Raw genomic sequence first — 15,150 nt, forward strand, 5'->3', positions numbered from 1 at the left:
GCTCAGTGTGACCGTCCAAATCAATGCCAGTACTGTTTTTTCTCCAGTACGCGAGAAATATAATTGTGTAAATTGTGTTAAAAATTTAATTATTTGTATTGGGGTTTTAAGTAGTGGTATAAATTATTTTCTCTCTGTTAATTGATTATTGTTAAATTGCATTCGATAATTTAATTTCCTTTCTGTATATCGAAATGCGCATTACAGTGTTACCATCCATTGGAATGTCATATGGATGCGAAATCAATACTGTAAAAGTATAACGTCCCTGTCTCTGAAACTAAAAAAGCAGCACGCCTTGTGTGTGCAAACGTGATTTTAGAAATTACATTATTTTGTGTAAAAAGCAATAAACATTTATTAATCACATGTGTCAAGCCAGCAGAGCATTGTGCGCGTTAATTTCTAGCAGTGTTTTAGCGAATCCAATAGTTTGCGATTGCTAAAAGTGAGTTTGAAAATTATATAGGCCACAGAGATTCTTGGGTAAGCAAAATAAAATCAAGATGGCGTACATTCACAACACACACACATGAACCATAATGGGTGATTTTTTTTCTTTGTAGATGCGTCCTACGCAGTTTTGAGCACGAATTGTATTTTCATTTAATAAAATAAAAGGTAAGTTCCAAAAAGGTTAAGAGTGGTCTCACATACACACACACGCCACGTATATAACTATGTCCGATGCGATGAGCGCTCCGCCGCCCCTCATACCCCAGCTGCAGGAGATGCAGCAGCAACAACAACAACAACAGCAGCAGCAAACAACAGGTAGCCAACGCTGCAGCTGCAGCAGCACAGCAATGGGGGAACAACTATGCGTGGTGGCAGCATCAAGGCAACAACAACAACAATAATGGCAACAACAATAATGCGGCCGCCTATCATCAGCATTATCAGCAATACTATCAATACTATATGCGCTATCAGCAACAACAACAGCAGCAGGTAACATCAACCATCAGTTCATCGAATGCGCCGCCAGGCTTCAGTAGTGCTGCATTAGCGGCACCGCCGCCGCTTCCCTCGGCTCCACCACCGCCTCCCCCGCCACCTGCTCAGTCAGGTGGTAATAAGAATCAGCAGCAGCAGCAACAACATCAACAGCAGCTGCAGCAGCAAAAGAATTTTGGTGGCATACGTTTCAATTTGAATTTGAATCAGAAGCGTTTGGCAAATGCGCCAAATCCATTGCAACAACAGCAGCAGCAACAACAACTTCAACAACAGCAGCAACATCAACAACAAGCGATGCAACAACTTAATCTCTATAACAATAACAATAATAGCAATGCAAATAAAAAGAAGCGCAAGCGTAACAATAAAAACAACAATAACCAAATGAACAAGCAACAGCAGCAAACTGGCTATGAACAGTCGTCGAATGTAGTTGGATATCCCGGCATTCCCGTAAATCCGTTTGCTGCACCGCCAGTGCCGCCGACTCCCGATCTAAGCAAGCCACCGCCCCCCTTACCTAACTTAGCAACGGGACTTGCACCTTCAGTTGCGCAACAACAGCAGCAGCAGCAACCGTTGTCGTCTCCACCACAAAAGCAACCTCAGCAACAACAGCAGCAACAACAACAGCAACAATCGCCGAATGCTTTTAAGCGTCCCAATAGTTGTTTTCAAATGGCATCTAATGATTCGTGGCCCGATTCATTAAATCAATATGTTGCGCGATGCTATTCCAAGTGCACCACGGACTTGGACAAGGATCAGATCGATATTTGTCTAAAAGGTAAAATAATTGCTGCTGCCAATCGCAATGAGCTCTGGACTCGAGATTGGGACAATGAGCCTATGCCAACGGTGCACAGTGAGCGCGATGGCATCGATGTGGTGTTGAACAATGCCACACCACCGCCGCCACAGCGCAGCAACTATTTTAACAAGAAACAACAGCAGCAACAACAACAACAACAGCAGCAACAGCCGCAGTCGCAACAAAATGCTCAGAAGCAAAGTCAAAAGTCGTCAACTGTCAATCAATTTAAGCAAAAACCGAACGCTTTTAACAAGTTTTCCAATGGCAGCGGCTATGGACATCAACGTTATTCTAGGAGCCGATCGCGGTAAGTTTAAAATTCTACTTATATAGATTAATATGCATATATTCTTTTTTCCACTAACACATTTTTTTAATTTCGTGTGTTGTAAAAAGAACTGAATTCGCTTTTGACGATTGCCTTTTTATTTTTCTTTATATACAAATATCTTAGACTTGATTCTGTAACAGCTTTTAGTGGCTGGCTCATTAGAATTTCCAAGAAAACACCAAAGTAAAAATTATTCTGAAAGTCAAAACTATGCTATGGTTATCATTTACAATTGATTGAGGCTTAAGCTGCCGGCAGTTTTAAACTTTAATTATATCTTCTTCAAGCAAAATGTTGACATATATTCTAGTTTTCCATTGGTTGTCGGTCGCACACATTATTTGAATTTGGTATTCGCCAGATGGTAATGGCATGAATTTGAAAAACTCCTCCTTAAATACCAAATCACGAACAACAATTTCATCCTGTAATTAGTATTAAAACTCCTTATTTCGAAAAAAAAAACTTTTATGAAACTCTTCGCTTACCTTATAGGGACAAGTGTGATTTATATTAGAGCTTGGAGCTATAAAACTGTAAACTATTGCTCGAAATGATAATTCTGATTTCGGATTTCGGAAAAATTTGCATATATCGAAAGTTGTATTGAACATAAACGGTTGAAACCCATTGAATTTTCGCCAAAAGCTAAGATTTATCTAAAACGGGAACAGAATTATTTATTTGACCAAACTGAATATAACAAGGATATTATACAGACCTTAGCGTTATAAAAAGGACCTTTTAACAGTTTTGCGTGTACATTTAAAGCAACAATACCTCGGCCAAGTAACTTAAGATAACATTTTTCATAGACAACATAGGATGGATCCAATATCTCGCATTTAAGATTTGAAAAACGGGGAGGTTTGCCTGATTCCGCGAACCTGGGGGTAATAGTAAAATCACGAGAAGAGTGAACATTGTTACTAAAACAGAAATAACATGGAAGTGATCCATGTTTTTAAAATTTCGCAATTATTAGTATTGATTGATTTTATTTACTATTTTCCGGACTATTAAGTGGCTAAACAACTGACAGATTGCAATTTGATAGGTTATTATTATTTTTGCGAAATCGATTTTTAATACCTAACAAACTCTTTAATAACACTAACTCTTAAAATCTAAAATTCCAAATATTAAACTTAATTGCTTGCCATAATAATTTTAATGAGTGATTTAAGATTAATTTAACACTTTAAAATGCGAAAAACTATGACAGCTTCTTAGTTCTTACGGATTAAATTGAAAAATTATAATATTACAAATTTACAAATATATAGACTCACGACTATATAGAATTATGTGTTAGTGGAATCGAATTAAATCTCCTTTTTCAATTGAAAACTAATTTTCTAAAAATTATCTTTGCAGTTCGCCAACATCATCGACATCGTCGTCTTCGAAATACAACAACCGGAAGCATTATTCCCGTTCCCGCACACCACGTTCTCGTTCTCCCCGTTCCCGATCGCGTTCTCGCTCTCGATCGCGTAGCAGCGGCACAAATAGTCCCCCGGCACGCAAGATGCTGCGCAAGACCAGTTCGAATGATTCGCTGTGCAGTGATTTTATACCGATTAATTCGAATTTGTCGCGTAAACAGCAGAAAATGCTGATGAAGCGCAATAAGCGTGCAGCAGCACAAGCAGCCTCAACCTCCTCTGGTGGTGGTGGTGTTGGAAGCAAAAAGAAGGCGCCACATTTCTATGCGTCGTCGTCGATTGGCGGCGCCGTTGATGATGACACAGCGCGCTTGCAACAGCGTGCGGCACGTTTCTCACAGTCGAGTGGCAGCTCGACTAAGAAATCTGTCGTCGCAATTGCAAGCTCACCGTTTGGTCTCACCACGGCCAAGCATAAGAAAAAATTGATGGCAGCAGCGTCGCGTTCATCGTCTTCGTCGTCAGCCATGTTCTATGAGGATGCTGGTGGTGCAGGATTAGATTTACTTGATTTGCATATTGTAGGCACATGTAGGGATTTAGAAAAGTCATTTTTGCGGCTGACCAAAGCTCCTTCGCCGTCGGAGGTGCGTCCCGTTGAGGTCCTCACCCACTCGCTGGCCAATGTAAAAGGCAAATGGCGAACGAATCAGGATTATCATTATGCGTGCGATCAGTTGAAGTCCATACGCCAAGATCTAACAGTAAGTACACATTTTTCATATGCACAACATTCAATTGTCATTAATTGCCGACATTCCAGGTCCAAGGTATACGAGATAAGTTCACAGTGGAGGTTTATGAGACGCATGCACGCATTGCAATGGAGAAAGGTGATCATGAAGAGTTCAACCAGTGCCAGACGCAGCTAAAGATGCTTTACTTGGAGCTGGGCAACAGCAGCAATTCCCTCGAGTTTACCGCTTATCGTATCATCTATTACATCTTCACAAAGAATACCTTGGGTACGTTGTTTGCTTTAACTGAAAAGGACTTCTCATTAACCTTGTATTTTTTTTTTGTTAATAGACATCACAACTGTCTTGCGTTCCATTACAACTGATCAACGCGAGAATCCTGCCATAGCACATGCCCTCAAATTTCGTTCCGCCTGGTCACTTGGCAACTATTGTAAATTATTTGATTTGTATAAGAAGGCGCCGCTCATGTCGGGTCACATGATTGAATGGTTCCTGGAGCGAGAGCGCAAAGCGGCCCTGCGCGTCATTATTAAATCGTAAGTGACAGTTGAGATATGTTACTTTATTAGCATACTTATCAAATTACTATTTTACTTGCAGTTATCGTCCCAACATTAGCGTCGAGTATGTAAGAAATGTGTTGGCCTTTGAGAGCACTGAGAAGTGCAAAGAATGGCTAGACACCTTCAATTTACCTTATGCCGCAGATGGCGCCCAAATAGACTGCAAAAATGCAGCTGCTATTGCCATTTGAAGCCTCTTCACATAATGAGTCTGTTTTGGCGTTTTAATACTTCTGCAAACCACACAATCATTATGTGGCATAGCAAGAGAGCAAAGTGACTGCTGCTCACAAAAGACAATACACAACTATACAAAAAACCTTCCCTCGATTTCCGTTGCAACAACGAGCAGAGTTCAGCTCAACCGAGCAGGACGAGCTTCTGACGGTGTCGATGCGGCTACCTCCTCTCTTTCTTTTTAGGCCCTTCTCTCAAACTCTGTATATATATTTTACTTATTCGCGTGCCCCTGCGTAAAAATTACAAAGTGCTTTCTTACTCTCATGCCCCTGAAGACGAACATTTTCTGAACTCTATATGCGTTCTGTCCCTTCTCTTAAATGTACCTCAGTGCGGTTTCTCTCCTCGTAACTTACTACTCGCCCCTCTCGAAACACATCGATAGCTGACACACACATAATCAAGGAATTGCAATAACTCACCAGCATTTTGGAATAATCATCACAGTTCATTTAAAAATCATCAAGTTGCTCACATGGATAATCAAGTCTTGGCGGAATCAATACGGCGGTCGTCATTTCTATAGGTAACGGTGAAAACAGCGCTGGAAGTGCTCGGAGTTTTAATGGATTCGCAAGGCTGTGGAATTCAGTAGCTGGATCGTCATATAAAGCAATCAATAGCTTCAACGGATTTATCAGCAGACGCAACAGATTAAACAACTAAAAAAACCTCATCAATGCAATTTTCCGATTGGAGTCGTTTTATAAACAATATTGAGACTGTTCTGTTGGCTTAAGGTGCCGGATGCGCCCATTAAACAATTTACCTATGGCATGGGATGTTTGGAAGGCGCAACTCTAAGTTTCCCCCTTGGTCTTCAAGTGTTTTAGGTTCTTTAACTACGAAAAGTGCAAAGTTGAAAATGTGGAACATTAACTATGAACTAATTGAAAAAACTAATATGCAGTGAAGCAGAATGAAAGTAGAAAACCAAATAATCCAACTAGATTGTATGATACACACTCAACTAAACCTACATCAATTAATCACAATAATATTAACACCATTATAAAGCCATCACAAAAAATAACACATAACACAAGCAAAAAGTGAAGACTTCAAGGTCTTAACAATAGCCAACATCTGGTTTTGTTTGTCCCTCCCTTATGTTTTATCATATTGCTTTTAAAATAATCTTAAGGTTTAGCATTAATGTTTGTTATTTGTTTAAATTATACTAATGTCTTGTCTCTCTATTGTATACCTGTACATATACAACAACACCATCACCAACTTCATCATCAATGTCAACAACAATCGCAATGCAACATCGTGGGAAGAGCGTCAAAATTGCACAAATACTCATCACGCTTGTTCGCTGGAGTCAAAAGTTTATGACAGCATCGTTGCCAACATCATATCCAGAACAACTTCTCGGGACTTGTAAGCTCTTCCAATTTTAATCTACTGAAACAGTAAAACAAAAAAAGAAAAGAATTGTAAAATATATTTATAAATTATTCAATATTTCAAAAATGGAAATATTTAAACCTTAAATAGCAATTTGCTATATTAGTTAAGTGTGGAAAAGCGTAGGGCATGTATGGTATTCTAATTATTTTAAATTTAAGTTAATATTAAGCACAACTTTTTTGTTGTTCACTTAAGCTAAGGTTTATTGTTGTATTTTTTTTTAATTTGAATGTTGAAAAAATATTGAAATCAATTCAGAATTTCAACGCATTTTTCAGCTGCAAATTATTAGAAATGCGTCCATAGAACGCGAAAAATGAAATAAAAATCGCGTTTTTTAAATAAAAAACATATATCACAGAATTAAAGGACTTCTTACTTCGGAGGGGTTCCCCACAGGAAACTGACACGTGTTGAACGCCCGCAATAACAAGACACTTGTTGCCATCGCCGTCAAAACAAACATTCCAGTGTGAAGCTTCAGCCGAGACACAAACCATGGTTGACTTTCCTCGGAGAAGCTTTACACCAATGGTGAGCGGATGCTGCGTTTGGTTGATGACTTTGAAGACGACCGTGTAGCGAACCATGGGGTCCTAGGGGGAGCAACTGCTATTTAAGGATGCTGCGTTGCTGCCTTAGCTTCAGTTAACGCGCGGCGCTTGAGTTCGTTGGATCGAGCTGAAAACCAAAACGGAACTGAATGTGGACCAACATGATAATCAAAACATATTAGCTTAGCACTAAAGATTGTGAGTGCAGTGAATAAAAAGAATTACATTCGAAAATTTAAAAACGATTTATATATATAAAAAAAAAATATTTAAAATTATTTTATTATATGTGATGTGGTGTTGATATTTATCAAGTAGTTAACAGCTTAAAATTTATCACAGCAAAAAAAAATTAAATTATAACTATCGACAATTTAATATTTCAGAGAAGGTAATATTTCCTATAAAAAAGCAATACAATTCTTTAAATTCGGGAAATAAACTGAAATGTGTTTTATTTTATTTTACATTTTTATTTATTATTTATATATTAGTTTTGAATTTAACGATTTAATTGAAGTTATATATTTTCCAATCTCCAAAAACCACATCAAGTTTCTCAATTGATGGCCCAATTTTGTTGCTTTAAAGCTCGTTAAGTATACGCAAGCTGGGCCGTTTAAATAATTTAAGCGTGACAAATAATTAGCTGCAAATGTACCACAAATTGTGTCCAATAAAACAAAAACTGCCCAATTGTTGAGCCAGACAAATCATTCAAATTGTGCACATAATCCAATTGGCAATTGATTAATGTTGCCATGGATAATTTCCACATTAAATTTGCAATTAAATTAATTGCGAAATTGGCCAGACGCCGAAATTGTGCCATGAAAAGGGCTGTGACAAGCAAATCAAACACTGCAAATTGTTTTTGCAAATAAAGTCAATTAATTACTGAGCACAACAATAAATCATCTATGTTATAATGAAGTGAAGAGTCCAAGACCGGGTCAGGCACTTAACCGTAGCCACAATTAGCCTTTTGTACAAATTTGTATCAGCAAAAACATTTAGCAATTCCTTACCAAAGAGTTGAGAGTTTCAATTAGAACAATAATTAACTTTGATGAGACCGGGCGAAATTGTTCACAACTCGATTGAATAAATTTAAAAACAATTAGCTCAGCATAACGAGCACTTTAAAGTCATACTCATACTCATTAGAGTGGTCTTGTGTGTGTGTGCCCCTCTTTAGAAATTTTATTCAGTGAAGTTTGCTCTACTTTTTGGAGCAGCAGCTGCCACCGTTGCTTCATGCACAATGTTACATATTCTTCTTTGGCACAATGTTTTACTGTCATTTGCCATATTAAAATTATAAAGGAATAGTTTTGAATTATATGAAGGCAAAAAGAGTCTTTACTTGCTAATAAACTTGCAAATATCTTTTGCAACTCATTTCACTTATGATGTTTCCAGTGTAACAGCAAACAAATTCATGTTGTTTAACAAAAAATATGCGAGTATTTTACAAGTATTTAATAAACATTTCTGTGTGTGTGGTCGACACTTGTTCTAATTGAATTTGTCGCTGGGAATTCGAAAATATTTGTAATGCAATAGACTGCAAACATAGACAGCATTTAAATCAAGCAGAAATAACATCAATTTTATTTGCAAGAGAAACAATTGAAATGCATTTTAATTTCTACTGAACCTGACTTTGTGATACCAAAACAGAATTTGCCAAAAATTTTGAAATTTTATTAAATTAAATACGTAAATTAAAGTTTATTTTAAGAAATGACAGAGAAAATACAATGAACGATTTTAAAGGGTATTTTAAATATGCTTTGTTCTCAATAAAATTGCACATAGTGATTAAATTGTTTCTGTTGTGGAGCCTTTGTTAAAGCCATGAATATAATCAGTCAAAACTATTTGTCTAGTCAGCAATAGACTGAAAAGGAATTCGATAACCTAACTTTGTAGGCAGTTGTATTTGTATTTTATTTTATTTTTAGGTACACATGTTATTAAATAATATTATCTGCTGGGGTTTACCTGTTGTCGGATTTGATAAGCTCTCCTTCAGCGCATATTTATGTAATTTATTCCGTCGCTGCGCTGCCTTCGCTCAGTCCAGAAACATTTCCCCTTTTTTTGGACGGGTATAATGAATGTTTTCCGTTGGCTTTTACGTATCAATTTCAAATAACAATATATAAATATTGACAAGGGCAACAGGCAACGGGCAAAAACAGCCGCAGCTGCTACTGACATCATCCAAGAATGCATAACATAGCGTTTGAATGCGGGAGGGAGAGTACATATATGATTTTATTTATGTGTTGCCAAACAAAGTGCGAATATTTATTTTGTATAACTTTCCTTTGCATTTCGCTCTTTTTTTATTTTAACAGCATCAAGTATGCGTACTTGCTGCCGTTGGTAAATAACACAAAAAAAGGGGGGATATTTTCAAAGGATAAACCCTAACACACCATCCTTTCATATGTTAATACCGAGGAGACCTGCGTCAGCTGCGTGTCTCAGACTGTCAGTCAGGCAGTCAGTCGGGTTACTCAGTTGGCCAACATGATTGGAATATTGAACACAATTTGAAAGTTTATGAAGTATAACAAAATGATTATATACTAATTATATTTAAAATATGTTTTCCTATCCATATAGTAAAATGCTGTGATCAAGTTTATAAAGTGTAGCAAAATAATTATGTACTAATTATATTGAAAATATGTTTTCTTTTATGCAATTCCCATAAAACGAAAACTTTTTAAGCACATAGTAAAGAACTGTGATAAAAGTGTCTGCTTTGCACTGTCGTCAGCTTTTATTTATTAAGTTAAATCCGAATCCCATAATACTATAGTATCAAAGAGCATAAAAGGCAAACCACAGGCGATCACATGAAGACCAGCTTCCAAGCAACACTTTACAACGTCTTACAATGTGATTATTTATTTTAGCAGGCAGCCGCACTTTATCGTTCAAATATTGAGTTCAGTATGCTTTTATAATTTTCGTTATTTTTGTATTTGCATAGCAAGAGCTGAGCTCCAAGGCCTAGCTCATATATTTATGACAGTCAAGCATTGTACATTTTCGGCATGTGTGTGGGACGCCATTTTGCACACTTTCTCTTCCGCCATGCCTGAGAGTATGCTACACTTTTTTTATTTAACTACAACTGAAGCACTGCTTGACGCTCTGGACCCCAAAACCGTATAAATGGGTTTTCTTAACAGATTTGTTGTACTTTTTGCATTGTGCATGCCATTTGTATACGAGAACAGAATAAGAACAGTTTTTGTATTTTTTTTTGTTGTCGTTAGCTTCTGTTTTGCGTCTGCTTTTGTCTTGGCATTTGTGCGACGCTTTTCAATGCTGCGATTTCCCTTTCGTTTTGGTTTTTGTATTTTCCCAATGCTGGTGTGTTGTCATTTGAGATAATACGAAAAAGCATTCAGGCTTTCGCAGCGCACTTGTCGTTTTGTTTCGGGTTTCCTTTGATTTTTATTCGAGTTTATTTTAAAGCAATTGATTGGGATTTAAAACGATGATTGCGAAAAAAAATGCTGTTGTAATAGTGCCGTGTCCTCAAGTGGGCATGGAATACGTGTTGAAGCGTGAGTGGATGAATGTGTTGCTTAGTTGGCTTCGTTTTAAGCCAGCCAACGATGCCACAAAATGCTGTAATCTGAACTTGAGCACGACAAAAGTCGCCAAAATAACATTGCCTTTTATCAAGATATTTTAGTACGTTCTTTTTTTTTGCTGTGTTTTAACTTGAAATATCTGAAATGCTTTTGTTCGCTTAAAACAAAGCTTTAGTTATTCAGTCCTCTGTATTACTGTCCATTTAAGCCCTCGAACTTGTGGTTGATTTGAGGCCTAAAACCCACTCAAATTGTGTCGATGGCGCAACTTGACCATATTCAATCACTTTGACTAAGTGGCAAAATAGCCGACAGCTAAAAAAATAACATCGACTGCTGGCTATCAGCAATGCAAATAGACATCCTCCAGCAATTAATTGATTGATTGATTGATTAGCCAAACTAACAATGGAGGCACACATTGAATTGTTCCGACCCCCGCAAAAGGAAAAACGAAAACAAAAACAAAACAAATTAAACCAAATAAACCAGAATGTGGTTCATCATTTTCATTTGCTTAAGCAATAACAATCGAATTGAATGTGTGTTTTATCTATCTGTGTGTGAGTGTGTTGTGTCTGCAAATCAAAGCGAATGTTTATGCTTGTGATTTGAATTTAAATGTATGTCGAGTGCTCATCGAGCCAAAATGCGAATTGGGACCCCAAAAACTGTGTGATGTCAAGCCGCTTTGTTTAATGCCCCCGAATTGAAAATGTTTGTGGAACTAGCCAAAACAGTTGGAATAACATATCGGATGAGAGTTTTACACACATGCCACAACCAGCCACAAATCAAAAGCCAAACTCATATGTGTTCAATGGCAGGCGATTCATTCAACTGATGCACTCAGCGGTCAACAAATTGCTGTGCCATCATTTTTACTCCCTTCCAGTCTGTGTGTGTGTTTGTTTAAGAGTTTTTAATATAATTTTTCACCTGCTGGTTAGAGAGGACCATGCTTGCAGGTAGCGCACAAAAGTAGGCAACACTTTTTTGCTATTGCTATTGGCTCAGCGGGAACAAACAGAATGAAGCTCTGCACAACAGTGCACTGTTGGATTACATCAATTCTTGATATTCCTGTCAGGATGACATAGCAATTGCATTGTGATTCAACTCTATACTTTTTGCAGTTGAATAAAAACGTTATTCAAGCCAATTCATTGTTAGGTTTTGAGCTGAATGCAGCGCAAGCTCTCATAATAGTTTGATTTAAAACTTATGAAACAAGCTTGATTTTCTTCGTGAGCTTTCCCTTTAGCCAACGTCCGCAAAGGCATAAATAATGAAAATACTTCATAAAGTAGCCAGCCTGTTGCATATATTTATATATTGTTGGCAAAAACTTCGTACTTAGTCCTTCATCCTACCTGGCCAAACAGTTGATGTTGATGTATTTGGGCCAACAGCTGGGGCAATGATGATGAGATGATGGGATGACGGGACTGCGGGACTACGGAAACAGTCGCGAATGAGTTAACAAAATGAAAGGCATTTTGGCTGAAACATTTTCGGTCTTGCTTGTCTTGCAAAACTTCAACAGCTGGTGTCAAGTGGGCGTGAAAAGTGCTCAAATACGTTGTTAATGTGAAGGTTAAGGTTCAAGCCCTCTCAAATGCAGATTAACGCAAAACAAAAGGCTTCACAGCTGTTGCCAATTCACTTGCTGTCAACTCTTGACAGACACACAAAATATATATTACAGAATCTATAAGAAACAAATTTAAAGGTGTTCTAATTGAATTTTCATAGAGTTACAACAGTCTGTCTCCGCTTTTGATTAAGTAATTTATGTTGAGCCGCACATAATTAAGTCGCAGACCAGAAATGTGGAAATTTAGTTTGTGGCTTTCGCTGTTCAACATGCCGGGAAATTGCCATAAAGATACTTTTAATTGCTACTAAGTGCTGGCAAACGCTGGGAAAACACCGCGCACTTATCTAGAGTCTCTCCCCTTGAGGCAAATGGAAAAGCAACATTGAGAAGTTAGCAAAGCAAACCCAGAAGTCTCTGTCTCTCTAAAGGCAATCGAGTCTGAGCTGCGCCTGAGTTATAGTTGCGGGAATTGTTTCGAGATGTGGAAGAGTGTAAGAAAATGTTGCCATGATTTGAAAGTTAATGAGCTGCGCATTGTCTACGCACCGGAAGTGGGCGGATTTAAAAGTTAAACGACTACGAAACTACTTCAAATCAAATGGATTGCCATTGGCAGCAGAGTAACTGATCCAATATAGTTTAGTTTTCATTACGATTGAGTGCGTTGTCAACGGTTGATGAAGATAAAATAAAAATCAAGCTGTTAAATTTAAGCTTGATTGAGAAGCTTGAACTTGGTGCTTATTCTATTGTAACTTTCTTTAAGTTAATTTGTAGTTCACAAATGGAATTGATAAGAGTTGAGTTGTTTGAGTTACACATTTAATTCAAAAATCTTGTTGACTAAATGAAAAAACATTTAAATTCGCTTTTAAATGTAACGTTTATTTATTTGACTTAATTTCATTTTGTGTTTTTTATATGTCTTCAAAATTCAGTTTCAAGTTTGTACTATCTATTTTAAAGATTTCACTCTCATTTATTTTGATTGAAATTTGTTTGCTGTTTGCACTTCTAAATCGAGTTCAAAATCATCTGGTTTACCTCGTTTTTCTTGTGCACTCACATTACAATTCATCTTCTTTGGCAATTTAACTGATGTTTGCCTAAAGTTTCCAATCTGTTGGAGGTCAAACGCAAACCAATTGATTGTGGCCAAAACGTTTTGGCTTTTCTCACAAGTCAAAGTTTTGTTATTCTTTTTTTAAGTTGCTTTTTCCTTACTTTTTTTTAAAGGAGAATTTAATCAAAAGTTGGCTGCGAGTTTACCTTGTGTGCTGCAGCAGGTTGCATTTTAAATAAACGACGAGGCAAGTGGAAGAGGCCAACATGTCGCAACATTTCACATCGATATTTGAGAATCTGCGCTTTGTGACCATCAAACGTACTCCAAATGCGCAACAACAGCAGCAGCAGCAGCAACAGTCGCCGCTGCCCACGGCAAGAGCAACAACAGTTGAACAAAACAAAATCAAAGTCAAGGCACAAGCAGCGCCACAGTTAAATGGCAATGGGCTCTTGAGCACAAATCTTAAGGGCATCTCGACTGCCTGCCATGAAGTGGACCACAACAACAGTCGTGCCGTGTCGGATGGAGCATCCGGCAGTGGTCTGAACAGTGGCACGCCCTTGAAGCACCCCAAACGGACCAGCATCTCGACAGTATCACCGCAAGCGGGAAGAGAACGTCGCGGTACCAACACCAGCATTGTTGTCGAGCTGGAGGATGGCCCGGCATCAGCAGCGGCAACTGGAGCTGGGCAGGGGCCAAGCGCTGTAGCTGCTGTTGCTGCCGCCTCGGGCAGCGGCACGGCGTCCAGCAAAAGTTCGCGCGAACTTTCACCCACGCCGAAAAACCAACAGCCAAGAAAAATGTCACAGGATTATCGGTCGCGTGCCGGCAGGTGAGTCAAAGATGAATAACTCGAGAGGGGTTTACAAGCGATCAACTTCAACGTGCTGTTGAATTCGTTGCTGGACTTAAATAACAGTTGTAGTTTATCTGAAATTTCTTCATCACTTGCAGCTTCATGCATCTGGACGACGAGGGACGCAGTCTATTGATGCGTAAGCCGATGCGTTTAAAGAACATTGAGGGCAGACCCGAGGTATACGATACGCTGCACAGCAAAGGTCGCGAGGTGAGTCACGTTTCCTCTAGTTACGCATTCAGTGTTTTACAGACTACCAAGTATAATTAGCTTGAGGACGTGTGGACAAGTAGCTATCTCTAGTTGCTGGCCTTATGACCTTGTTAGTGCAGGAGAAAGTGCAATAAAAAAAACGGTAGTAAAACAATTCGCAGCATGTTCACTGCTTTTTTGCTGTGCGCGTAAAAAAGTTGGTAGCTTGTGTGCAAAAAGCATTGCATACTTCTAGGAGTTATTTAATACTCATGACGAGCTGCTAGTTGGCCGTGTAATTGTTTGACTGTGTGTGTACGTGCATGTGAGTGTGTGGGTGTGCTTCAGTTGTTTGTTTGCCTGCAATTTTAATGTTTACTGCAGTTTGTTAAGTAAAAGTTGCCTCAAGTGCGTGCCTTGCCAGGATTAAAGGCAGCCGCCCGCATTGTCGCTTAACTCTTAAAAGCGACGCCATTCTCTTGCCTTGCAATGAAGTTGTCCTCAATTAAAGTGAATGTGTGTGTGTGTGCTTTAAAATTATACCCAGTTGTGTGTTGTGTGTGTGTCAGTTTGTTGTTTTTAGTAATTTGCGTTGTGGTCATCGGGGTTAGAAAACTTTTCACTTCTGTTTAACTTAAATCTGATGTCTCTAACTTTGACAACAAGCCGCAATACCCATGAAATTTGAAAGGAACACCCTTAGAGTTATGCATTTAATATGCAAAATATGCAGACTACAAAGAATTTCATATGCATTTCCTGAGTGTTTGTTAATTG

The 15,150-nt window shown here is 38.3% G+C and overlaps 2 protein-coding genes across 5 annotated transcripts in view; both read left to right on the top strand.

Moving 5' to 3' along the window:
- The first annotated feature begins 251 nt into the window (after positions 1 to 251).
- On the top strand, positions 252 to 6,830 carry LOC127564993 (leukocyte receptor cluster member 8 homolog). The gene is made up of 7 exons (XM_052003238.1): positions 252 to 486; positions 567 to 762; positions 794 to 2,081; positions 3,483 to 4,257; positions 4,317 to 4,518; positions 4,583 to 4,790; positions 4,855 to 6,830. Exons 2-7 carry the CDS (start codon positions 681 to 683, stop codon positions 5,006 to 5,008), a joined length of 2,709 nt encoding a protein of 902 aa, XP_051859198.1. The 5' UTR covers positions 252 to 486; positions 567 to 680; the 3' UTR covers positions 5,009 to 6,830.
- A 543-nt stretch (positions 6,831 to 7,373) lies between these two features.
- The window catches only part of LOC117565448 (nitric oxide synthase), a 36,012-nt gene continuing 28,235 nt past the window's right edge, over positions 7,374 to 15,150 (top strand). For all 4 annotated transcript variants that reach the window (XR_007954514.1, XM_034244541.2, XM_052002329.1 and 1 more), the window contains exons 1-3: positions 7,374 to 7,418; positions 13,487 to 14,154; positions 14,277 to 14,391. Coding sequence is in view for 3 of the 4 variants with exons in the window: in XM_034244541.2 (XP_034100432.2) it covers positions 13,580 to 14,154; positions 14,277 to 14,391 (690 nt within the window). In the remaining variant the exon portion in view is untranslated. The remainder of the gene's footprint in view (positions 7,419 to 13,486; positions 14,155 to 14,276; positions 14,392 to 15,150) is intronic.

This window comes from Drosophila albomicans, chromosome 2L (assembly GCF_009650485.2).
Source record: "Drosophila albomicans strain 15112-1751.03 chromosome 2L, ASM965048v2, whole genome shotgun sequence".
Lineage (NCBI taxonomy): Eukaryota > Metazoa > Arthropoda > Insecta > Diptera > Drosophilidae > Drosophila > Drosophila albomicans.